Source organism: Rhinatrema bivittatum, chromosome 4 (assembly GCF_901001135.1).
Source record: "Rhinatrema bivittatum chromosome 4, aRhiBiv1.1, whole genome shotgun sequence".
NCBI classification, from domain to species: Eukaryota; Metazoa; Chordata; class Amphibia; order Gymnophiona; family Rhinatrematidae; genus Rhinatrema; species Rhinatrema bivittatum.
The window spans coordinates 427,108,875-427,134,140 of NC_042618.1; the positions used below are offsets into that span (position 1 = coordinate 427,108,875).

The 25,266-nt window shown below is 48.7% G+C and overlaps 1 protein-coding gene across 2 annotated transcripts in view; it reads left to right on the top strand.

Moving 5' to 3' along the window:
* LOC115091271 (cullin-associated NEDD8-dissociated protein 1-like) overlaps positions 1 to 25,266 on the top strand; it is a 124,973-nt gene that overhangs the window by 42,312 nt on the left and 57,395 nt on the right. For both annotated transcript variants that reach the window (XM_029601423.1, XM_029601422.1), the window contains exons 3-9: positions 6,809 to 6,963; positions 8,879 to 9,002; positions 9,094 to 9,350; positions 9,753 to 9,858; positions 9,956 to 10,107; positions 16,233 to 16,525; positions 17,029 to 17,170. In XM_029601423.1, coding sequence (XP_029457283.1) covers positions 6,809 to 6,963; positions 8,879 to 9,002; positions 9,094 to 9,350; positions 9,753 to 9,858; positions 9,956 to 10,107; positions 16,233 to 16,525; positions 17,029 to 17,170 — 1,229 coding nt within the window. The remainder of the gene's footprint in view (positions 1 to 6,808; positions 6,964 to 8,878; positions 9,003 to 9,093; positions 9,351 to 9,752; positions 9,859 to 9,955; positions 10,108 to 16,232; positions 16,526 to 17,028; positions 17,171 to 25,266) is intronic.

Below are 25,266 nucleotides of genomic sequence, written 5' to 3' on the forward strand. Positions count from 1 at the left end.
TTGCTCTTGTCCACATTAAGTTTCATCTGTCATTTAGATATCCAGTTATCAAGGTCCACCTGTAGTTCTTTTCAGTCTGCTTGTTTCACTACTATGCATAATTTTGTGTCAGCTGCAAATTTGTTTACATTACACATTGCTTCTTTTTCCTAGTACACATCCCTGGGACACTCAGCTATTTACCTCTTTCTACTGACCATTTAGTGCTACTGTTTACTATCTAGTGTGTGTGTTGTTGTTTTTTTTTTTTGTATTTGTATCTTTACAGATCTTTTAGCCAACTTAACAAAAGTCCCAAAGGACTATTCCAATACAGATATTGTCAATACAAAGATTTCCAACAACAAATGCACAAAATATGGACAAAATGTGTACCAACTTTTGTTTAAATTATGGTTCATCTTCCTATTCTCCTCATTCTCTTCCTTCTGTATCCTATCTACCTCCATCTTTCCCCCATTCCCCTGCAGTCTAGATATATTGTTCCGTTGTAAGGCCTACAAAAAGAAATACATCATCACTTAGCTACCAATAGACACATCAATCAACTGTTTTACACCAGTGGGTATAAGGACCCCATACACATTCAAACAAGTTACGTCTGTCATTATGTAAAGCAGTCAGTTTTTCCATGTAGTATTTATTTTTAACATGAGTAGTCAAAAGATGAACGCTAGGCACAAAGTTCCTTCTCCAACCTGCCACTGTTTCACCTTTAGCAACTGACAGGATCTTTATTATCAGCTTAGCTTTTCGGTAGGGACTGTCAGCTAGAATAGCATATAAAAGAAAACTTTTTGGATCTTTGGAAAAGTCCAGAGTTACCATTTGCACCTCATCCCAAAATCATTGGATCCATGCATGCTCCCACCAAATATGATAGAAAGTACCCACCACATTTCATCTCCAGCAACAATCTGTAACTGATGGATAAAACTTATACAACCTGTCTAGTGTTAAATACCATCAGAATAAGACCTTAAAACCATTTTTCCATTATAACTGATGATATAGATACTATATAGAAACATTTATTCCATAATACATCATCCAGCACTTCTCCCATATCCTTTTTGCGTGCAAGAATGTGTTTAGCCTTATCCCCGAATTTTGGAAAGAGATTAAGATAGATCTTAGATATTAATCCCTCAGACATTCCCTTTGAAAAACACAAAATTTCAAACACTATTGGCGTTCAACATGATTCCCTAAATATTATCCCATCCAACAAAAAGTGTCTTATCTGCAGATAAGCAAAAAAAAGTTTGTCAGCTATTGAATATTTAGCCTTTATGCAAAACTAACTATAGTCTTATTCTGGAAAAATTGGCCTAGATACCACAAACACAGAACATTCAGCCTTCAAAAAACTGGGTATATAATGGAGAAATTACTTACCTGATAATTTAGTTTTCCTTGGTGTAGACAGATGGACTCAGGACCAATGGGTATAGTGTACTCCTGCTAGCAGTTGGAGACTGATCAGATTTCAATCTGACGTCAGCCCCTAGTACATATACCCCTGCAGGAAGTGCAGCTCTTCAGTATTCTCCTCGAAAAGCATTGTGGATATATGTATGACTGACTGATTGATTAACTTAATTTGGTTAACTTGGATAACTTCATAACTAGGTTAAACGTTAAACTTGATTAACTTGAACTGGTTGATTGACTATAGCTGGAGACCGCCAGTGTACTCAACCGGAAGCGTCGACACCCAGCAGGTAAATGAAAAACATGGCTTACCCTTGAACATTTGAGGGCCCTGCGTGACGGCAGCCAAGGGGCCACGGCGGGAAGGCGTATAGTAGAGTCCCCGGGGGCCAGGGCTGTACCAGGGCATCAATCCCTTGGGACTGCGGTTCCCGCCTGCGGCTGAAGTATCTGGATACTTGAGCGTTGGATCTGTTTGCCAGAAGGTCCACGTCCGGTGTTCCCCACCGATCCACTATTATCTTGAAGGCTGTTGGTGACAGCCTCCATTCTCCTGGGTCTAGACTTTCCCTGCTGAGGAAGTCTGCCGTGATGTCTTTCCCGGCGATGTGGACGGCGGAGATCTGCTGGAGGTTTGCTTCCGCCCACGCCATCAGGAGGTCTATTTCTAGGGACACCTGTTGGCTTCTGGTTCCCCCCTGCCGGTTGATGTAGGCCACTGTCGTGGTGTTGTCCGACATTACTCTGACCGCTTTGTTTCGAAGTTTGTGGACAAACCGTATGCAGGCTAGTCTGACTGCTCGCGCTTCTAGGCGGTTGATGTTCCATCCCGCCTCTTCTGCGTTCCACTGCCCTTGGGCGGTTAACTCCTCGCAGTGTGCTCCCCATCCTCGTAGACTGGCATCTGTGGTGAGTAGAGTCCAGGTTGGGGAGGATAGTCTTGATCCCCGGCTCATGTGGCTGGCCTGCAGCCACCACCGTAGCTGGGTCCGAACTCTGCCCGGGAGTGATAGACATATGGTGTAGTTCTGGGACCGTGGGCTCCACCGTGATAGGAGTGAGCGCTGTAGGGGCCTCATGTGGGCTCGTGCCAATGGCACAACTTCCAGTGTGGATGCCATCAGCCCGAGGACATGCAGATAATCCCATGCTGTGGGACGAGGATTGTCCGGCAAGGTTTGTAGCCGGTTTCACAATTTTGATCTCCTTGTGAGGGTTAGGCTGACCTTGTCCTCTTTGGTGTCGAATCGGACTCCTAGGTACTCCAGCGACTGTGAGGGCTGTAGGGAGCTTTTGTTTGTGTTGACTACCCATCCTAGGCTTTCCAGTAGAGTTATGACTCTGCTGGTTGCTTGGCGGCTTTCCTCCGGTGACTTTGCTCTGATCAGCCAATCGTCCAGGTAGGGGTAAACAAGGATTCCTTCCTTCCTCGGTGTTGCCGCCACCACCACTATTACCTTGGTGAACGTCCGGGGTGCTATGGCTAACCCGAAGGGTAGTGCCCGGAACTGGTAGTGACAGTTCAGGACTTTGAAGCTTAGGTAGCGCTGATGTTCTGATGAATGGGGATGTGCAGATAGGCCTCCGAAAGATCCAGGGATGTGAGAGACTCTCCTGGTTGTATCGACCTTATAACGGATCGTAGGGTTTCCAAGTGGAAGCAAGGGATCCTAAGGTGGCAGTTAACCGACTTGAGATCCAGGATGGGCCTGAATGTTCTCTCTTTCTTGGGAACGATAAAATAAATGGAATAATGGCCAGTATTTATTTCCTGTGGAGGTACTGAGGTTATGGCCTCGAGTGCCAGTAGCCTGGACAGTGTAGCTTCCACTGCCGCCCTCTTGGAGGGGTCGTGGCAGGGGGACTCCACGTACTTGTCCGGAGGGGTTCGTAGGAAATCCAGGTAGTACCCCTCCCGAATGATGGCTAGGACCCACTTGTCCGATGTTATCTCGACCCATCTGTGGTAGAATAGGGCTAATCTGCCCCTATGGCTTCTTCCCTTGGATGGGTCGGCTGAATTTCATTGTGTGGTGTGGCTGGGGCCCATACCCGAGCTGGTTCCCCTCTTGTTGTGCTTGGTCCGAAAGGACTGGTTCCAGCCCGTAGGGCGGGGCACTTGATAGTTGTTCCTGTAAGGATTGAAGCGCTGTGAACTTCTGCCCCTGGAGGACCTGGGGAAGGGACGCTGATTTCTCTTTGTCTTATCTTCCGGCAGTCCCCCTCTTTACTTTGGGACCCCAAACAACTCCCCATAAGTAATATTTTCCATTAATACGCTGCTCTGTTTCACACCTTTGCTTTAAAAAATGTGCACACTGCCACATACAAATAACCCTGATTTGCACCACTAGATAATACTGCTTAAAATCAGGGGCAGCCAAACCCCGGATAGCTTCTTCAGATACATTATTCTCCTACACACCTTCAGTGTTCTCCTTTTCCAGATGAAACTAAATATCTGTTGCTGGCATAATTTCAGAATGGCATTGGATACAGGAATTGATAAAGTCCGAAATAAGCAATGCCATCTCAGTACTATTGTCATCTTAACAGCACCTATATGCCCTATCCACGATAATTCAGATTTATGTCAATTTAACAGATCTTTCCTTGTTTTTGCTAACAAGGGGATGTAATTTAAATGGAATATTTATTTCCAATCTGCTTCCAGCTGAATTCCCAAATATCTTATGCTCTCTTTTTTTCCCACATGAACAGAAATGATTCCTTTGATCTAGTCACTTTATTAGCCAAGAGATTAAGGTTTAATAGTTCCGATTTTCCCCATATTAATTTGTGTCCAGTCAGATGAATCCAGAACAAATGGCTTTATACTCCCCTACCGGCAGATGGAGACAGAGTAAACTGATGTCACACTATATAACCCCCTCTAGAGACATCAGCTTGCCAGTATTCTCCGTCTCCAGCAGATGGACATGCATCTCCCCACTGGAGATTGCTTCAATTTGAGAAAAGGAGAAAAAAAAAAATTCACCCTGCTCTCCTACGGTATTACTCAGTTGAGAATTCCTGAGGTGATTTCTGTGGTCCCTCAGAGGTGTGCCTTGGACCAGTAGCTGGTTTTTCAGCTGGCATGGGCTAGGACTTCCTTACTCCCAGTTTACGTGCTCAGCATGCCGTTCCACTGTTCGTTCCGCTCCGTGGGAGGTCGAGAGATGTGGGCAGCCTGGCAGGTTGAGTAGCCTCCATTGGCTAGGCCTGCTCTGAGGTTTCTTGATTGTGTGCCATGAGGTAGGCCTCAACGGCTTTTCATACACTTATTAGGCCAGCGGTTCTCAACTGATGTGTTGCGACACACCAGTGTGTCGCCAAGCACTGGCAGGTGTGTCGCAGCTCCCGGTGTTCCACAGCCCCGCTTGTGCTTCCCTTCTCCCTAGGGGCAGGGCTGAAGACTGGAGAGACGCTGCACACCACCGCAGGCCAGGCCGGCAGGGCCGAAGAGAAGAGAGACCTGCGTGCCGCCGCCGGCGGGACTGAAGAAAGGAGAGACGCTGCGCGCCACTGCGGGAGGCCAGGCCGGCAGGGCTGAAGAGAAGAGAGACCTGTGTGCCGCCACCGGCGGGACTGAAGAAAGGAGAGACGCTGCGCGCCACTGCAGGAGGCCAGGCCGGCAGGGCTGAAGAGAAGAGAGACCTGCATGCCGCCACCAGAGGGGCTGAAGAGTGGAGAAATCCTGCGCAATGCGGGAGGCGGCTGGAGAGAATTTGCACGCCGATGGAGGTCAGGCCAGAGGTGGCTGAGAAGCGGAGGCCAGGTTTATTGGGCCAAACAATGAGAAGAGGCTCCATGTGAGCTTGTATGTGTATGGTAGAATGGGTGCCTAGGTGCATGAGTGGGAGCTTTTGTGTGTGTGTGTGTGTGTGTGTGTGTGTGTGTGTGTGTGTGTGTGAGTGGTAGAATGAGTGCCTGGATGCGTGAGTGGCAGCTTTGTGTGTGTGTGGTACAATGGGTGCATGAGTGGCAGTCTGTGTGTGTGTGTGTGTGTGTGTGTGTGTGTGTGGTACAATGGGTGCCTGGGTGGCAGCTTTGTGTGTGTGTGTGTGTTAGAATGCATGCCTGGGTTGGTGAGTGGCAGATTTGTGTATGTATGTGTGTGTTACAATGGGTGCCTGGGTGCATGATGGGCAGTGTGTGTGTTTGTGGTAGAATGGGTGCCTGGGCGCATGAGTGAGAGCTTGTGTGTGTGTGTGTGTGGTACAATGGGTGCATGAGTGGCAGTATGTATGTGAATGGTTGTAAGTGACAGAGTATGTGTGTGATTGAGACAGACTGGTCAGGGAGGAAACTGTTGTGAGTGTGTGTGAAAAACAGAGACTGGTCAGGGAGGTGACTGGTGTGTGTGTGTGTGTGTGTGTGTGAGAGAGACACTGGTCAGGGAGGTGACTGGTATGTGTGTGTGTGAGAGAGAGACAGAGACTGGTCAGGGAGGTGAATGGTGTGTGTGTGTGTGAGAGAGACACTGGTCAGGGAGGTGACTGGTATGTGTGTGTGAGAGAGACAGAGACTGGTCAGGGAGGTGACGTGTATGTGAGAGAGACAGAGACTGGTCAGGGAGGTGACTGGTATGTGTGTGTGTATGTGAGACTGATCAGGGAGGTGACTGGTGTGTGTGTGAGGAAGAGATACTAGTTAGGGAAGTTACTGGTCTGTGTGAGACAGAGACTGGTTGTGACTGGTTGTGGGCCCTAAGGAAGAAAACAGTGAAGACACAGCTTCAGCAGCCCTGCTGCTTCTGGTGAGTGCTATTGGCCTGCAAGGGAAAGGAGTAGGAGAGTTGCTGGAGAGGGTAAGTAAAGGCAGCTTTTTAAGTTTATTTTTCTTGATTGACTGCCATTTTAATTATTGGGTATTATGTGATGAAGGAGAAATCCTTGGAGTTTAGGGAATAGTCATCTTGGCTCTCAGTTAAGTAGCAGTACCTAAAGGATTTTATTATATGCCTCCATCTGCTGGTAGGGATGCAAAACCTACTTCTCTGGACTGATCTGTGGTATTCCAGGATCAAAAATTAACAGGTAAAAAACAATTTTTCTTTTCTGCTGCGCCATCTCGCTTTTTGCTACTCGGGGAAACTTATTGTCAACCAATGCTTTTGATACTGAAAGACGCTGATATAAGCAGAGGCCCCTCAGAACTCCAAGCTCAAGCATCCATCTTAAGAGGGTGATGTCGCTTTCTGATCCTCATTTATTATCTTTTAACCAGTTACCAGTCCACAATAGGATATTGCTTCCTATCCATGATGTTTTCATTTCCTCTGAGTTTCTAATGAGGAACTTTTATCAAATGCCTTCTGAAATCCCATATAAATGATTTCTAATGTGGTTGGTTTTTCTGCTTCCTCTGCCAGCTTGGGCCCCTTAGTTGGAAAAGTGAAAGAATACCAAGTGGAGACAATTGTAGACACCCTGTGTACCAACATGCTATCTGACAAAGAACAGCTGCGAGATATCTCCAGTATTGGACTGAAAACAGTCATCTCCGAACTACCTCCAGCATCCTCAGGTAATATGACTGGGATTGTTTGCCCAGCATCTGGGACTAAACTGTGGGGTAATGTCATTTCTGTACTGAGTAAAAGAGTCTGGGGGCAGGCGAAGGAAGCAAGAGAGGGTTGTCACTCTAACCTTATCAGATCAGGATTTGGAGTCTGCTGCGTGTTTCAGGTTCAGCATTGCTCGTGTAAGAGGGTGTTACGATCCCGGTCACTAGCCTAGTGACCGGGCTCTTACCTTCCTCCGTGGCACCGCGAACCGCCGGGTTTCTGGCCTCCAGGGCCGCATGGCAGCGGCGTCTCCTCGTGGAGACGTCGTCAGAAACTCCTCCCCCCAGCCCTGGTACGCGCGCGCGCGCGCGAAGAGCCGTGTTTTAAGGCGTCTGCACCCGGATGTGCAGACACGCCTCTTTTGACGTCAGCTGATTGAGCAGGGGATTTAAGCCGGGACTTTTGAAGTTGCAATTCGCCTTGCAACGAGGTTTCTCTTCGGAGTGCTAGTTGCCATCGTTCATCTGCCTGCCTGGTTCCTGACTTCAGCCTGCCTGGTTCCTGACTTCAGCCTGCCTGACTCTGGTATCGTTTATCTGCCTGCCTGGTTCCTGACTTCTGCTTGCCTGACTCTGGTATCGTTTATCTGCCTGCCTGGTTCCTGACTTCTGCCTGCCTGACTCTGGTATCGTTTATCTGCCTGCCTGGTTCCTGACTTCTGCCTGCCTGACTCCGGTATCGTTTGCCAGCCTGGTTCCTGATCTCTGCCTGCCTGACTCCGCTCTCTGCCTGCTTGTACCCCGGTTCGTATCGCTTCCTTGGATTCTTCTGTTATCACCTAAGACCCAGCGGTCCGGGTCCCTACAGGCTCCTCCTGGGGGGATCTCGGGCTTCCAGGGCGAAGACTCCTAAGCCCTAGTGACCCGGGCCTCTACAGCTCCTCTGGAGGGGTCACGGGTTCCCAGGTGAAGATTCATCGTTTCATCTAGTCTGCCTCCCGTCCGTCTCCCTCCAGCGGTCGGCCCAAGGATCCACTTCCGGATTGGTCAATCACAACAGAGGGTGTGATAATTTCACAAACATCTGAAGAATTAATAGATGTGAAGAAGTTCAAGTAGGATTAGTTAACATGGAAGAAAGTGGAACTCTGCAACATAGTAACTTTAATAAATTATGACAGCAGATAAAAAAAAAAAGTTGTTGAAGATTTATTCCAATTTCTACCACTTGTAGATGAGCACACAAATTAGCTTTGCCTAATCCAGCATCAGCTTTGTCTCCTATGATCCCACCCAATCTCTCAATCCTAATTCCACCACCGTACTCCATGACTGGCCTAAGTATTTCCCTTTGTTTCATGTCTAAAAGCTTTGTAACTTGTGTGGGATATGATGGCCAGTTTAGGCCAGAAACATGGCAACAGAGGTGAGGAGGGACCTATTGGCTCATAACAGATGATTATCGATAAATAATTTGCTTGCCCACAAATAATTTGAAGTAAGTAGTATTGTAGACATAGGAGGTAATTTTACACTTGTAAACATAACGTACTATTGTAGCAATTTTAAAAAGCCATTTATGCATGTAAAGTGCACGTACACATGAATATCCTATGGACAATTCAGTATATTGTAGCAATTTTCAAAAGTCCACTTAAAGTGCATTTACACATGTAAAACCCAATTTTAAGTGTGTAAATGCTTCTTAAAATCAGTCCTTGTGGGTCTGTTGGTGATTAAATTTTAGATTCCAAATGCTATACTTGATTGGAACATGTGGGTTTGAATTCCTAAGCAATGATTTCTTTCACAAATATAACTGATTGAAGGGGACTGTTAATGCCCCTTTCATGTCACCTTTGGCAGCGGTGGTCTTTACTACCATATGAATCGGGATTCATTGTTTAATGGATTGTTGGTGTTTTCTTTGGTGTAGGCTCAGCGATGACTGCTAATGTGTGTAAGAAGATCACAGCTCAGCTGACAGGAGCAATTGGGAAGCAGGAGGATGTGTCTGTGCAGCTAGAGGCGCTGGATATCTTGTCAGACATGCTGAGCCGGTGAGAGCGGGTCTGTGTAAGGCATGCATGCCTGGGAACATGCTGTCCTTACTGACACTGTCACTTGCTATTTCTGTGTCTGCGCTTCCAGGTTGGGTGGCATGCTTTTTGCCTTCCATTCATCCATCCTCAGCTGCCTTCTCCCTCAGCTCACGAGTCCTCGTCTGGCGGTGCGGAAGAGAGCTATCATTGCGCTAGGGCACCTTGTCCAGACCTGCAATGGGAATATCTTCACAGAGCTGATGGACCGTCTCCTGAGTGAACTGCAGGGTAGCGAGTCCACCTCCAGCACCCGGACCTACATCCAGTGCATGGCAGGCATCAGCAGGCAGGCCGGGCATCGCATCGGTAAGAGGATATTGAGGGAAGACTGGGCACCACATGGGTGAGGGGGTTAGGTCAGAATCAGAATGTCGAGGGCAACGAGCCTGGAGGTTCAGAGCAACTAGGCAAGGTGAGGAAGCTCTGCTTAGTGGGAGCCCTTTACTGTTCCATTCTGTCTTTTTAGCTGTCTACTCAAAGCAGCCTCATTTTGATAGTAGTCGTCTGCTTATGAAGAAAAGATGACTCTCGATTCCTAGAATGCAGAGTATGTGAGGTCATGGAGCATGCTGTTGTATTGGTGTAATGTAAGGAAATTGCCCAGTGCTGTGATAGATATGCAAGCTAGGAATCTATGATAGTTAACATCAGACATTTATTAATAAGCTGAAGAAGAGTAGGAAGATGAGTGCTCATTTTCTCTTTCAGGAGGATATCTGGAGAAGATTATCCCTCTAATTGTCAAATATTGTAATGTGGAGGATGATGAGCTTCGAGAATACTGTTTTCAGGCATTTGAATCTTTTGTGAGAAGGTAAGGGCTCCTCCAAGAACTTTGTTTATATCTAAGCAACAAGAACTCCTGTTAAACATAGCAAATCTTTTTAATCAACGTCTCTCCTTTTTTGAAGGTGTCCAAAGGAGATCTCTCCTCACATCTCCACGGTGACGGGACTGTGCTTGATGTACATCGCGTATGATCCGAACTACAACTATGAGCATGAAGAGGAGGATGAGGAGGAGGAAATGATGGAAACGGAGAATGGGGAGGATGAAGAACAAGGTAAGAGAGGGGGAAGGCTGCTAATGGGATTATCCTGTCCTGTTTAGTAGAAACTTTGGGAGCAGAATATATTTGGATGAGAGTTCAAAAGCTGGGACTGGACTGAAATTGCAGCTGTGTATATGAGGTGGAATCTTAAAAAAAAAAAGGACTGAAGGGAGGTAGTAAAGGATAGGGAGAGGTTAGGTAGGTATGGCAGAGTACCTGATAGTTCAGCTAGCTGTTGGATTTGTGCTCTTATTCAAATTTGTTACAGACAGTTATTGTACAATGGCACCTGGTAAGACTGACTGTTTATACATGTGAGTCACATTCAGTAGCCTCTGAGCTCTGCTAAAGATTCCTGGGATTTTACTGCATGTCTTGTTTGAGACTGATGTGTATTAGGTATTCCCTGTATGTACCAGGATCAGTCCAGACGGTGGGTTATGTCCCCCGTCCAGCAGAGGGAGTCAGACAAAACTTCGAAGGGTGCTGTCACATAAGCCAGTGCACCCTCTGCAGGAACTCAGTATTTCTCTGACTCCAGCAGAGGAGAGTAGGGTTACATGGCACTTCCCCTGGATGAGCATTAGTCTTGCTTTAATTTTCTTTCTCAGCTTGTTCTTCTGTGGTTGGATCAAGTTAATTTACTTAAAAAAAAAAAAAATCAGGTTTTGCTTTAGTGTGAGGTTGTCGATCCTGTCTGGCAGTCAGGTCTGTCTCTATTCTTTCTTTCCCACGTTTTCCATGCATCTTTGTCTGGGGGTAAGTTGTCTGTTGTTTTTTGGTTTCAGGAGTTTTTCCTTCTGTAGCTGCGATTACAGCAGGAAGCTGGTGGTGCCAGCCTCTCCTCGCTCTGCCGCCAGTGGTCCCGCAATGTTTTGATTCCCCGGGACCGCCTCAGCAGGGAAGGGGTGATTCCCCTGCTGCCTCCGGGGGCACTCGGGGAAGCGGAGGTGAGGTCGATTCCCGCTCCCCACGGCATTTTAAGACATACCCCCCCCCCCCCCCCCCGCTGCTCGCCCCCTTCCTTCCCCGGCCGCCTCAGACCATGCCGCGGCCATCCCGCTGTGCGGCCTGTGGTGAGCCGGGGTCCAGACTATCGAGGGAGGGCATCCGTTCCAGGTGCCTCCCCAGCGGGGAAGGCATCTCCGAGCCGCAAAATCGTTTTTCTTGCCGCTCTCCGGCGTGCCGGGGGCAGTGTGAGCCAGCCCCTTCGCCGCCTTTGGCGGGAACGGCGGCCATCTTGGATCCCCCGGATCGCGTCTCTCAGCCTTTGGGAGTGGAGGGGCAGGGTTTCTTCGACAGTTCCCCTCTGATTTTAACGCCGGTGGCTAGCCTCGATGCCCGGGCCCTCCCAGAGGACCCCTTGCCCGTCCCTCCCCCGGGCCTTCCAATATTCTCACCAGAGTTCATTGTGCTTATGCACAATGCATACCTCCAGCGTTTGGAAGCCCCCGGGACGCCTTCCCAGGAGCCCCCTTCCGCCAAGACCCCCCGCCTCACGGATCTTCCGCAGGGGGACCAGAGCGCACCAGGCAGTGTATCAGGGACTACAAATGGGGGCCCCAGGGTCCACTTAGCCCCCTCTGCGCGGGGAGGAGCGGGCGCATACCCGGACCAGGGGGGAGACACCCCCGCCCCCCGGATCAGCCGGATGATCCCCTAGCAGAGCCACAGCTAAAGGGAGACGATCCGTGGGTGCTCCACATCTTCGGGAGAGACAAACTTAAGAATCTCCAGATCCTGCAGGAGGTGGATCTTCATTCCCCTCCCGAGCTGCCGGGACCCTCTGCTCCAGTGGTGGCATCGTCAGCTAGAAAGGGGGACCCGGTCCTGGCGGGGTTGCGCCCTCTGTCTCGGGCCTTCCACGCTCATTCTACGTTTCTACAACTATTGACCAGGGAGTGGGACTCTCCCGAATCCTTCCTAAAGTTCGGACGGACTATGGAGAAGCTCTATCCTCTCCCGGAGGGCTTCCTGGACTTGCTCAAGGTGCCAAAAGTGGATTCGGTGGTGCCGGCTGTTACCAAGAGGACGACTATCCCTGTCACGGGTGGCACGGCCCTTCGGGACCTCCAGGACAGGAAGCTAGAAATCTACCTCGAGAGAGAGTCTTTGAAGTCTCGGCATATGGATTGCGCGCGGCCACCTGCAGCACCCTCGCCCAGAGGGTGAGTCTCCGCTGGGTTCAACAGCCGCTCACATCTCAATCCCTGCCACCTGAGGAGGCGACTCCAGCTGACCACCTAGTGTCAGCCATAGCATACGGGGCGGACGCCCTGTATGCTTTCGCCCGAGTCTTGGTGAGATCTATGGTCTCGGCGGTGTCAACGGGACATCTTCTGTGACTCCACAAATGGTCGGCAGGCTCCTCCTCCAAGACTAGCCTGGGCTCCCTCCCTTTCAAAGGCAAGTTCCGCTTTGGAGAAGACCTCAATCAGATCATCAAGTCTCTGGCAGAGAATACAGTACACCGGTTGCCTGAGGATCGTCAGAGGACTTTCAGGGCCTTCAATCCCTACAGGTCACGACCCCGGGCTCAGCGTCATTACCAGGGGTACAGACCGGCGGGGCCCAGGGCGTCTTCTTCCAGATCCCTGTCCTGGACCCGTTCCTTTCAAGGTTGCAGGCCCGCCCGGGAGGGGGCGAGTCAGGGGACCTCCGACAAATCCTCTCAATGATGTCAGGCTCACCCACTCCTTTCTCCCTCGGATCGGGGGTCGCATCTCCCTCTTCTACGAGGAGTGGGTGCACATTACCTCAGACCAGTGGGTCCTCGACATCTTAAGGAACGGCTACGCATTAGAGTTTGCCCGCCTGCCAGGGGACCGGTTTCTCTTCTCTCCTTGCGGTTCGTCTCACAAGAGGCTAGCTGTACGACAGCCCCTGGACCGCCTCCAGATGCTAGGGGCCATTCAGCCTGTCCCCTCCGGAGAGGTGGGCTCGGGCCATTATTCCATCTACTTCATCGTACCCAAGAAGGACGGGTCTTGTCATCCAATCCTGGATCTCAAGGAGGTCAACAAGTCCCTCAGGGTGCTCCGTTTCCGCATGGAGACCCTGCGCTCCGTCATCGCGGCGGTACATCAGGTGGAATTTCTGGCCTCCCTGGACCTGACGGAAGCCTATCTCCACATTTCCATGCTCCCGGCTCATCGGCGGTTCCTTCGCTTCAAGCTCCTGGATCAACACCTTCAGTTCCGGGCTCTCCCTTTCGGCCTGGCGGCCGCCCCGCATACTTTCACAAAGATCATGGCAGTGGTGGCGGCGTCTCTGAGGCGAGAGGGGATCCTTGTCCATCCCTACCTGGACGACTGGCTCATTCGAGCGAAGTCCTTCGCACAGAGACAGGCGGCAGTCTCCAGGGTCGTACAGCTCCTCCCATCCTTGGGCTGGGTAGTGCACTTTGCCAAGAGTTCCCTCACGCTCTTCTCAATCCTTGGACTCTTTGGGAGCACGGTTCGATACTCTTCAGGGCAAGGTCTTACTGCACCCGGACACAGCTCAGGCCCTTCGGGAACAGATACAACATTTTATTATGCTGCCAGCGCCCTCGTCTTGGGACTATCTACAGATCCTAGGGTCTATGGCGTTCACGATCGACCTCGTCCCTTGGGTTTTTGCTCACCTACGGCCGTTTCAGGCGACCCTGCTATCCCGCTGGAAGCCGGTCTCGCAGGACTACCAACTCGTTCTGCCTCTCCCCCAGCAGGTCAAGGACAGCTTGCGTTGGTGGCTGGACCCACGGCATCTGGCACAAGGTCTTTCGCTCGAGTTCCCGGATTGGGTGGTACTCACCACCGATGCCAGTCTGTCCGGATGGGGGGCAGTTTGCGGGCACAGCTTGGCCCTCATCCACTTCTTGCCTCTGGTGCGGAATCGAGCGGTACACATCCTCTCGGACAACGCGACCACCGTCACATATATCAACCGGCAAGGTGGCACAAGGAGTCGACATGTAGCGCTCGAGACGGCCCGTCTGATGGCATGGGCGGAGCAGCACCTGGCGCGCTGGGCGCCCTCCCACATCGCGGACATGGACAACGTGCAGGCAGACTACCTGATCCGTCAGCGGCTGGATCCTGGGGAGTGGATTCTCTCCAAAGAGGCGCGGCAACTCATCGTTCATCGCTGGGGCAGCCTTGCTTGGATCTGATGGCGATGTCCCTCAACGCCAAAGCAGCCAGATCCTTCAGCCGTCGTTGGGAGCGGGGGGCGGAAGGAGTGGATGCTCTAGTGCTCCCATGGCCTCACCATCTCCTTCTCTACGTATCCCCCCCCCCCCCCCCATGGCCTCTGGTGGGCAAGGTCATCCGGAAGATAGAGCACCATCTGGATCCTGTCATCGTAGTGGCCCCCGAATGGTCCTGTCGACCCTGGTTCGCCGACCTCCTCCAGTTGGTGGTGGACGGTCCGCTTCGCCTGGGACATCTTCCTCGGCTGCTCCATCAGGGACCAGTATTTTTTGATCAGGCAGAACCCTTCTGTCTTGCGGCCTGTCTTTTGAACGGCGCAGTCTCCGGTGCAAGGAACACCCGGAGGCGGTAGTCTCAACTCTTCTCAAGGCCCGCAAGCCTTCGACATCCATCGCCTACGTGAGGGTCTGGAAGGTCTTCGAGACTTGGTGTTCTTCCAGGGGCGTCTTTTTCCCACAAGGGCCTCAGTCCCGCAGTTCCTGGCGTTCCTTCAAGATGGATTGGACAAAGGGCTCTCCTACAACTCCTTGCGTGTCCAGGTGGCCGCTCTGGGGTGGCTCCTCCAGTATGAAGATCATGCCTCCCTCTTGGGACAGCCGGACATTTCACGTTTCCTCAAGGGGGCGAGGCACTTACGGCCCCCAGTGAGGGATCCTTGCCCTTCCTGGAGCCTCAATTTAGTACTCCGGTCGCTGGCAGGCTCACCCTTTGAACCTCAGCGCACCGCCACCATCAAGGTTCTTACCCTCAAGACAATCTTCCTGATGGCTATCTCGTCAGCACGTCGCATCTCGGAACTACAAGCGCTCTTCTGTCGGGAACTCTGCCTCCGGTTTACGGATTCTGGGGTATCTCTCCAGACAGTCCCCTCCTTCTTACCGAAGGTCGTTTCAAATTTCCATATGAACCAGACAGTAGAGCTTCCGTCCTTCCCAGCTGACGAGCCGAGAACGCTCCGGGCTCTGGACATCAAATGCACGCTTCTTCGCTACATGGAGGTAACGAACGACTTCCGGGTCTCGGATCATCTGTTCATTCTGTGGTTGGGACCAAGGAAGGGTTCCCTGGCCTCGAAGACGACCATTGCGAGATGGCTCCAGGAAGCTGCATATATAGCTGCAGGTCAGACTCCTCCTCTGGGCGTCGAAGCCCATTCTCTTCACTTCCAATCGGCTACTTAGGCCGAGGTGCAGTACGTCGCCCCTCAGGAAATCTCTCGAGCAGCGTCTTGGAAGTCCTTACATACCTTCTCGAGACGCTATCGCCTGCACCTACCGTCATCCATTTCCGGTCCCTTGGGGACAGGGTCCTTCGAGCAGGGCTTTCAAGGGCCCACCCGGTTTGGGGAAGCTTTGGTACATCCCACCGTCTGGACTGATCCTGGTACGTACAGGGAAAAGAAAATTATTCCTTACCTGCTAATTTTCGTTCCTGTAGTACCAAGGATCAGTCCAGACGCCCACCGCATAATTTACTGGGGCTATGGGTTCTTCCCTGCTTGCTCTTTTCTCTTTTCCTGCTGCTCGAGACTCTCTCGCATTTGTCAACCTGTTTTCACAGTTTTTTTTTTCTGCGAGTTACTAGTTGGCACGAGTTGAACTCTTACTAGTTGGCACGAGTTGACCGGTTTACGGTTGGTTATGGTTGGGGACTCTTGATCCACCCTCTTTCAAGTTTTGTTATTCTGGCTTTGATATACTCCATACTGAGCTCCTGCAGAGGGTGCACTGGCTTATGTGACAGCACCCTTCAAAGTTTTGTCTGACTCCTTCTGCTGGACGGGGGACATAACCCACCGTCTGGACTGATCCTAGGTACTACAGGAACGAAAATTAGCAGGTAAGGAATAATTTTCTTGTCTTGGGGCTGGGTATACTGGAGAATGATAAATGTGAGGATATTCTGCTTATCTCTCACAGTGCCTGTGCTTCTGTTTCCTTTTAGAAAGTGATGATGAGTACAGCGATGATGATGACATGAGTTGGAAGGTGCGCAGGTCGGCCGCCAAGTGCCTTGAGGCGTTGGTCAGCACCCGGCAAGACCTACTGCAGGAGTTCTACAGGAGCGTGTCTCCTGTTCTTATCAGCAGGTTCAAGGAAAGGGAGGAGAACGTCAAAGCCGACATCTTCAGTGCGTATGTGTCTTTGTTAAAGCAGACTCGGCCCGCACAGAGCTGGCTGCAGGCCTCAGATTCAGTGAGCAAGGAAGATATACCCCTCACCATGCTGCAGAACCAGGTGAGGAGTCTGCTGACCAGTGCAGGAGGAAATCCTAGCCTGACTCGGTGACGTCATGGGAAGCCTGAGACAGACTGACACTGGGACTGCTTACCTGGCATTCTGTCACAAGCTTACACACTCGCACACATATGTGCAGTTAGTGCTGTGTGTGAATCACACTGACATGCAGTAAGTTCTGTGTACCTCACTGCATCACCCAAAGTGGCTCAAGCAGGGAACAAAAAGAAGGCAAATTATCAGTAGGAAATACAAATGCCCCAGGTGACCTAGAAATGAGTTGCATATGTTTTGCGCCATTCCATAGCTGAGGTAAAGTATTTTTTCCTCCAGTTCCATTAATTTTATATTTAAATCACTGGCAGAAACCTACACATTACAGATTTGTGGGATCTTATCCCTGACCCCTCTTCCCCCAGCCCCCCATTCATTTCAGCTGTCATTCGGCCATAGGTGGGTAGAGGGGAAAATGGCTGCACTATTTGTGTGTCTTTATATTTCAGGTTCCAAATATAGTGAAAGCGTTAGCCAAGCAATTCAAAGACAAAAGCATGAAATCCAGACAAGGATGCTTTGGCCTTCTGACAGAACTAGCAAACATCTTCCCTGGCTCTCTGGCAGACCATATTCCTGCATTAGTACCTGGTAAGGACCACGTTCCCAGAGTGAGCAAAGAGATCTGGGAAAAATAATTTGCTGAACAAAATGTGTGATAAACACTGTTTAATCATGACTGATGGGAAAAAAATCCCAGTAAATTAAAAAAAAAAAAGAAAGAAAACAATTATTGAGAGGAAGTGAAGGTAAAGCCAGATGTGGGCAAAGTGATATCGCAGTAGGAAAGGCTTGGTGGCCTTTATCTTCCCTTAGCTCTGAGGAGGTTTCTGGTTTTTTGCCTCACTCTGCATATGATACCATTTCCTAAGTCACTCTTACTGTGTCCCTTGTTGGATAACTCTGCTACACTTCCTCTGAGCTCCCAAGAATAAAGTTACAAATTTACCTTATATATAGGGACCTTTATTTTCAGTTTTTATTTTATTTTTCCTGGGAATTTTGGTTTTTGTTCTAAATGGAAGAAAATTAGTGGAAAGGAATTACTTTTATTGATATTCATACCCCAGATTAGTCCAGACTTTTGGGTTTTGCCTCCCTGCCAGCAGATGGAGACAGAGAGAAAAAGTTTCACTGACACTGCCATATAACCTAGTGTGCCATCTGCATTCCCTCATTGTCTTAAGCAGATGATAGCGGTGTGAAATCTGCAGTCTTGAGTATGGGGGTGGGGGTGGGGAAAGGATAGTTTTTCCAGTTTGCCTCCCAGGGGGTTGTTAGGTCCAGGTGAGGCCATCCCTCCTCATTCAAGATGGATGAGCAGGGGATGGGTGACCCTTTGAAGGCAGCTGGGTCCTGTAATCTGTTGAGGTGCACAGCTTGTGGTCCAGTTCCCTCATCCTCCAGGATATGTCATTGGATTGTTATGGTAGCTCTGCACTTCGAAAGTCCCAGCTGAGTTAACAGAGGTATATTTTTGCCTGCATAATGGGGCACTTAAAAGTTTGTTGAAAAGAAACAAGGCTTTGAGGGACATGCTGACTTGCTCGTTGCAGGGATCACAGCAGTCTCTCTCTGACAGTGTTGCTCACAGGGCGCATAGCTACCTGTCTCTCTTTTTCTGGGGGGCCCAGTGCTGAGGTGACCGCAGGTGCTCCAAGCACTACGTGGCGAACATGGCCCACGGCAAGATCTGCTTCTCTTGTGGTGAGTCATTGCGGCTATTGCAGGTCAGCTTGTCCACCCAATCAGTCTCTTGGGGGGGGGGGGGGGGAGAGGGGCAGTTCGGGGGAACAGAGTGCCCGATCAAAGGCCAGGCAAATGTCATGGTTGGATACTGAGACTTTTCCTGTCAGTGTGGGAATGGCGGACATTTTGGCCACAGTAGCAGCAGGAACAGTTGGGGAGGCAGGGTATTCCCCGTCCTCATTATCTCCTGCAGTGTCCAGGCCTGAGGATGGTCAAGGGAAACTGTGGTTCTGAAGAAGACCCTCTGGAGGAGGAGTCAGACAGTCCTAAAGCCTTTCCCATGGATTTTGTGCTCCTCATGCACAAGGCATATCTGGCGAAGAAAGCAGCGGAATGAACAACCCTCAGTCCCTGGGTCGGTCTGCGAATGGGTCGCAGTCTGCAAATAAACCCAAGCTTTCAAAGAGCACGGGATAGGGGGTCACATGATAAGCTTCATGTGAATGGACGTGCCCTGCCTGAGCTCCTAAGCCCCTAACTCTTTATCCTTCACCATCCATATTAAAAACTTGTTTACTCAGCTTGTAACCGATGTCCAGAGATGTGCCTTCTAAATCTCTGCCAGTCATGTGGGCTGATCAGCCGCCGAAGGCACAAACATCAGGCAGAAAAGCAGTTGCTGGCAGAGGGGATGAAACGGAGGAGCGTGCGGCTGAGAAGGAATGGCCGGCTCTTGCTATCCCGCTTGACGCCAGTACACAGTTGAAACAGCTGTTTGAGGCTTTCTCAGCCAAGCTTACCTCCACAATTAACAGCGAACTGGCTATTGTCATGGAAAAGATTGCAGATCTGGTTGTGACCATGCAAGAAAACTCTGCTCAGATTGAGGACCTTGAGACCAGAATGGAGGAGGTCGAGCTGTCCGCCACGGAGGCCAGAAGAAAGGTAGAGAAGTTTGATAAGCAGCATGAGCTGGCTCTGGAAAAATTCAAGGACCTTGAAAATCATGGGAGCCGCCGAAACATCCAGCTCATTGGTTTTCCGGAGGGTGAGGAGGAGTCTAATCTGATTGCTTTCTTCGAGCATTGGATTCCTGAAATCCTAGGCCTGGAGGTGAAGGGAGGCCAGATCAAGATTGAACGAGCGCATCAGGCGTTTGCCCTGCTTCTGGCGCCAGGCAGATGCCCACGAACGATCATCTTGCAGGTCCATCGATTTCTGGATAAGAGACGCATTTTGGACAAGGCTCGTGAAATTGGAGATGTCTGCTTTAAAGGCAGGAAAGTTATTTATGTTCTTTAAAGACTTTGAGGTCGCAACGCAGAAGCAGCGGGCGGATTATGGCCTTGTTTAGGAGCAGCAAAATCATGGAATGGCCTATGCGTTGCTTTACCTGGCATGTCTTCCGGGTCACCCTCAGCAATAATAAAATGAGAATTTTTTTTATTCTCCTACAGAGGTTCTTTGCTATTTGGAGCAAGCGGGGGAGGCAGGCCTGGTGAGGAAATGGTGGCTGGCCTTCTCTCAGGGTGATACTTGAACTGTGACTGACTCTGTTTTCCTCTTTGGTTTTGTTTTTTTTTTCCTCAAGGAGTCTCTTCCTCTTTCCTCACTGCCATCCTTCCCCCCCCCCCCCCCCCCCCCCGCCATATTTCTTTTATGGCGTGAATATATATTTTTAATGTTCCTTACAGTTTTCCTGGGGCCTGGGTGGCCTAAGGGGAGGATGAGTCCCACTTCTTTTTTTTTTTTTTTCGGGTTAGTAAATGTTGGGTGATTCTGGCAGGGGTTTAGATTGGGTGGAGGGTAGGGCGGGGACTATCCCCATTGCTTTTGTATTGTGGGTTTTTTTGTTTGTGTCCTGTTGGGTATTTTAAGCATGGAGGTGAGCTGGTAGATTTCTGGGGGACTTGGGGTAGTGCTCTCCATGATCTGAGAGTACTGTACTATGAGCCAGGTGAAAAGGTTGTGCCTTTCATTATTTCAATCAGCCACCACATCGGTGGGATCAGTGCATTTTTACTTTTAGTGATTGCCATGCCTTTTTTTCTTCGGGCTCCCACGTATATAATATCTTTGTGTGGGGGGGGGGGGGGGGTAGTGCAGTTGGCTGAATTTTTTTTTTTTTTTTTTTACTGTTGGCGGGAGTTTTGCTCAGGGAAGGTCGGAAGCACTAATTAAGCAAACCGCTGTAGTCCTCTTGCGGTTCGTGAGGTGTTTTCCTCGCATTTTTATATTTTTCTTTCGCTGTCCAGGGCAGCCGAGGCATGAGCTGTTCCTGATTGTGTGGTGGCAGATCACATGGCAGTTTTTTTTTGTCTGTTTCTTGAGTTTTTGATATGTGTGCTGTGTGGGGGGACCTGTTGACTTATTGTATTATCTATCCTGGGATGTTCTCCCTGCTTTCTCTCTATTCTGTATGCTTGATATTTTTGCTAACTTTTTGTTATGTCCCCAGTGGGTTCTGGGTTTTAGGTGGTTTTCTATGAAGAGGGTTAAGCTAGGGGTGACAGGTGGTTATGGAGCGGGTGGTTTCTGGTCAGTTAGTTTTGCTTCTTTGTCCTAGCATCCATGAGGGGTGGTGCTCAAGGTTGTGGGGTCAGGGTAATTTTTGGGCTACAGGTTTTTGTTGCAGATTGTGGGGTCCTCCCCTTAGATCCTGATTTGTTTCCCATCTGAGGGGTCATGGATCCAGGGGGGTGGGATGGAGGCTACTGTTCCAGTTGGGGGCTTCATTTGGTTGCCCTATTGGTTGGGGTTTTCAGGGTTGTTTGGATAGGCATAGAGTTCTCCAATTGATTTTGGGTATGTTGAAAGGTGATAAGGCGTACGGGTTGCTGGTTTCTTTGCCAATGGTATTTTTTGCACTTTCATAGCCTGGGTGATTTTGCTGTTCCTGGTAGTTTTTCTTTTTCAGTGGGTCCTGATAGGATTGTTTTTCTTGGACTTGATGCTTTAGGGTTGGAAGTTTTTCCCAGGTAATTTGTTTTCACTCCCTCTGGATCTGTGCCATAACTAATAATGTTACTTATCTCTTTTAATATTAGAGGCATCTCTTCCCCAATCAAGTGTAAGTGTATTTTACAGTTTGCCAAGAGAAATAAGGCTTTTATTGTTCTCTTGCAAAAGACACGTTTGAAAAGTTAAAGGTGGGCTGGATTGGTGCAGTGTATCACTCCTCTTATAACTCTCGTAATCGGGGGACCTGTATTTCCATTGACAAAAAGTTGTCCTTGCAGGTTCATCGGTCCTATTCAGATGTAGAGGGTAGTTACATCATTTTGGAATGTATTTTATATTCTTCTACTTTTACTTTAGCGAATGTTTACGGCACAGACACTAATCAGCTTAACTTTTATCGGCTCCTCTCGGAAAAGATAGCCTCATTTGGCTGCGATAAGTTATTCATTGGGGGTGACTGGAATCTTTGTCCTTCCCCTGAATTGGATAAAACGTTTAAGGTTAGCAGGCGGGCCTCTGGCAGTGATCCTGATAATTATTTGGTTCGTATGTTCCACTTAGTGGATGTCTGGCGGCAACAACACCTGTTAGTACAGGACTATACCTTTTTCTCTCCCAAGCATGCCACATACAGTTGAATTGACTACTTTTTATGTACCAACCTTTTTTCTTTTGTAGTGGACAGTGACATGTTGTCATGTATTATTTCAGATCATTATCCAGTTCAAGTCTGACTCCAGTTTGTGCCACCAAAGCCTCATGGTTTTACTTGGAGACTTAATGCTTCTCTCCTGGTGGGGGGGGCAAAGAATTTTCTAACTTGGTTACTAAGGGAGTGGTTGAATTAAATGAGTTTAATCCTGCAATAAATTATGACCCTGGCTTGCACTGGGCTTCCTTTAAGGCCTCCTTGCGAGACAAAATTATAGCTTATGTGCCACCTCCAGAAACAATGCTGGGCAAAGGTGGCTGAGCTTACTGCTGTTATTGCCAAGCTGGAGGCATGGCACAAATTGAATTGTTCCTCCCGCACTTGTAAATTGTTTGAGGCTACGAGACAAATTTAAAATCATTGGAGATTGAGAAAATTGGACGTGCTTTTAAGTACTCTAGATTAAAATTCTATGAGCATGGTGATAAGCCGGGTACCTTGCTGGCCGGTCTCATATATTTTCTCTGCACGACTTTCAGGGGAGGATCACGGCAGAATGGGGGGGAAATGGATCATTTGTGCAGTATTTTTCCAGTCTCTGCTCCACTCCCGAGCCGCCCTCTGAACACATTCAAGATTTTCTGCTTGGTCTTAACTTACCAAAATTATGTACGGATCAGATTGAAAAACTGGTGGCCCCTTTCTTGTCGTATTAACTTCAGAGTGCGGTTAAAGGTCTGCCTCAAGGGAAATGCCCAAGGCAGAGCATTGGTTTCCCGTTGGAATTTTATAAAGCGTTTCTCCCAGAGGTGTCTTCTTTTCTTCTCTCGTTGTTTCAGAAAGCTGGTGAAGTGGACTCTGCCCTGTATGATCTGGCAGATGCTGCAATTACTTTAATTCATAAGAAGGGTAACGACTCTGCTGACTGTGGATCTTATAAGCCTATATCTTTGCTGAACTCTGATTTGAAGATTTTGGCTAAGATGTTGCAGATTTGGATGGAGGTGGTCCTGCCCGACCTGGTCCATAAGGATCAGGTGGGTTTTGTGAAAGATAGGGTCTCTACCGCTAATATGAGGCATCTTGTCAATATCTTGCATATGGCCAAGAAGGAGGGCTGACCAGCAATGGTTATTTCCCTGGATGCTGAAAAAGCCTTTGATTGGGGTGGCTGTTTCTGTTTCAGACTTTAGCGGGGGCTGGTTTTCCGATCCAGTTCCTTACTTGGATTAGGGCTATGTATCATCGACCGAGGGCTAGAATTTTGATTAATGGGTCGTTATCTGCTTTTATTGATATTGCTAGGGGTACCAGACAAAGCTGCCCCTTGTCATCTTTACTCTTTGATTTAGCCATAGAGCCGCTGGCGGCTGCTGTCTGGCAGCATGCCTGCATTCATGGTATTAAGCTTGGTGGTAGGGATCAGAAGATTTCCCTTTACGCGGACGATGTCTTAATTTATCTGTTGTCACCCTCAACATTGGGACCTGCTTTGTTAAATTTGCTTGCCGAATATGGGGCTCTTTTGGGTTATAAAATTAACCTGGATAAATCTGACATTTTCCCTATTGACCGGAAGTTGCTTATTCCGAGCTGTTTTTCGAGCTTTCGCATTGAACCGGATGGCTTTTTTGTTTGGAGGTTTATTTTCCCAGGGACTGGCGATGTTTGCGAAAAATTTTACTGGTCCTATTGGGGACATTAAGAAAAAGCTGCAGCTTTGGGGTGAGATGCCCATCTCTTGGGTGGGCAGAATTAATTTGCTCAAGATGAACATCCTTCCTGGCTTGCTTTATCTCTTTCAACATGTTCCGTGTGAAGTACCCAGAGGGTTTTTTCTAATTTGCACGGTGTGATAGGTAGGTTTATTTGGCATTATAGGCCTGCCAGGATACATTTGGTAAGCTCTGGCTGCGTAAGCTGTTTGGTGGGATGGTGCTTCCTAATTTGCAGTTGGAGATACAGCAGCTGAGCGGCCCAGTAATACAAGTGTGGATTTGTGGCTCAGATGAGTCATGGGTGGCTCTGGAAAGCATGTATGACAGTGTTGCTGGTTTGGCCCTGCCCCCATTTTTGCCACGGAATTCCCCTATATGTTGCAGGGTATGTAGGGATAGTCCTATTTTGGTACCTACCTTGAGGGTCTGGCACTAGGTGCGCAAGTTTCTCAAAGTGGACGGTGAGGCTATATTGCCTATTATTCAAATTGCAATAAATGGGAGAATCTCTAATTGCGTCTTTTCACCTGTGTTTAAAGCGTTGCGAGCGAATGGGTTAGTCACAGTGGCACAACTGTGGGGTAATGGGGAAGAGGATGTGTTATCCTCTTTTCAAACTTTAGTGGAGGACTTCGACATTGAATCTGTATCCCGGGCACAATACTTGCAACTATGTCAGGTCTTGACCAGATGCTTTGATGTGGAGGCTTTGGTGTGGAGGCTTTTCTGAGTTCTGTGGGTGCACGACGTAAGGGAATTAGCTATTATCTATCACGGCCTTTTCGAGGATAAGTATGGTAAGGAGCCTCCTCCTACCCTTATTGAAGCTTGGAAAGAGGGCCTTAACTTGACATTGGAGAGTGGAGATGGAAGAATATTTGGACTAGTGCTCACCATGTTTCTTTATGTGCTTCATGGAGCAATTGGTTCAAGAACCAACAAGAGAGGGAGCTATTTTAGATTTAATTCTTAGTGGAACGCAAGATTTGGTGAGAGAAGAACGGTGGTGGGGCCAATTGGCAACAGTGATCATAACATGATAAGATTTAAACTAATAACTGGAAGGGGGACAATAAGTAAATCTGCAGCTCTAACACTAAATTTTAAAAAGGGAAACTTTGATAAAATGAGGAAAAAAGTTAGAAAAAAACTGAAATGTGCAGCTGCAAAGGTTAAAAGTGTTCAACAGGCTTGGACATTGTTTAAAAATACAATCCTAGAGGCGCAGTCCATATGTATTCCACGCATTAAGAAAGGTGGAAGGAAGGCAAAACGATTACCATCATGGTTAAAAGGTGAGGTGAAAGAGGCTGTTTTAGCCAAAAAAAATCCTTTAAAAATTGGAAGAAGGATCCATCTGAAGAAAATAGGATAAAACATAAGCATTGTCAAGGTAAGTGTAAAACATTGATAAGACAGGCGAAGAGAGAATTTGAAATGAAGTTGGCCATAGAGGCAAAAACTCATAATAAAAACTTTTTTAAATATATCCAAAACAAGAAACCTGTGAGGGAGTTGGTTGGACCATTAGATGACAGACGGGTTAAAGGGGCTCTTAGGGGAAGATAAGGCCATTGCAGAAAGACTAAATGAATTCTTTGCCTCCGTGTTTACTAATGAGGATGTTGGGGAGATACCAGTTCCGGAGATGGTTTTCAGGGGTGGTG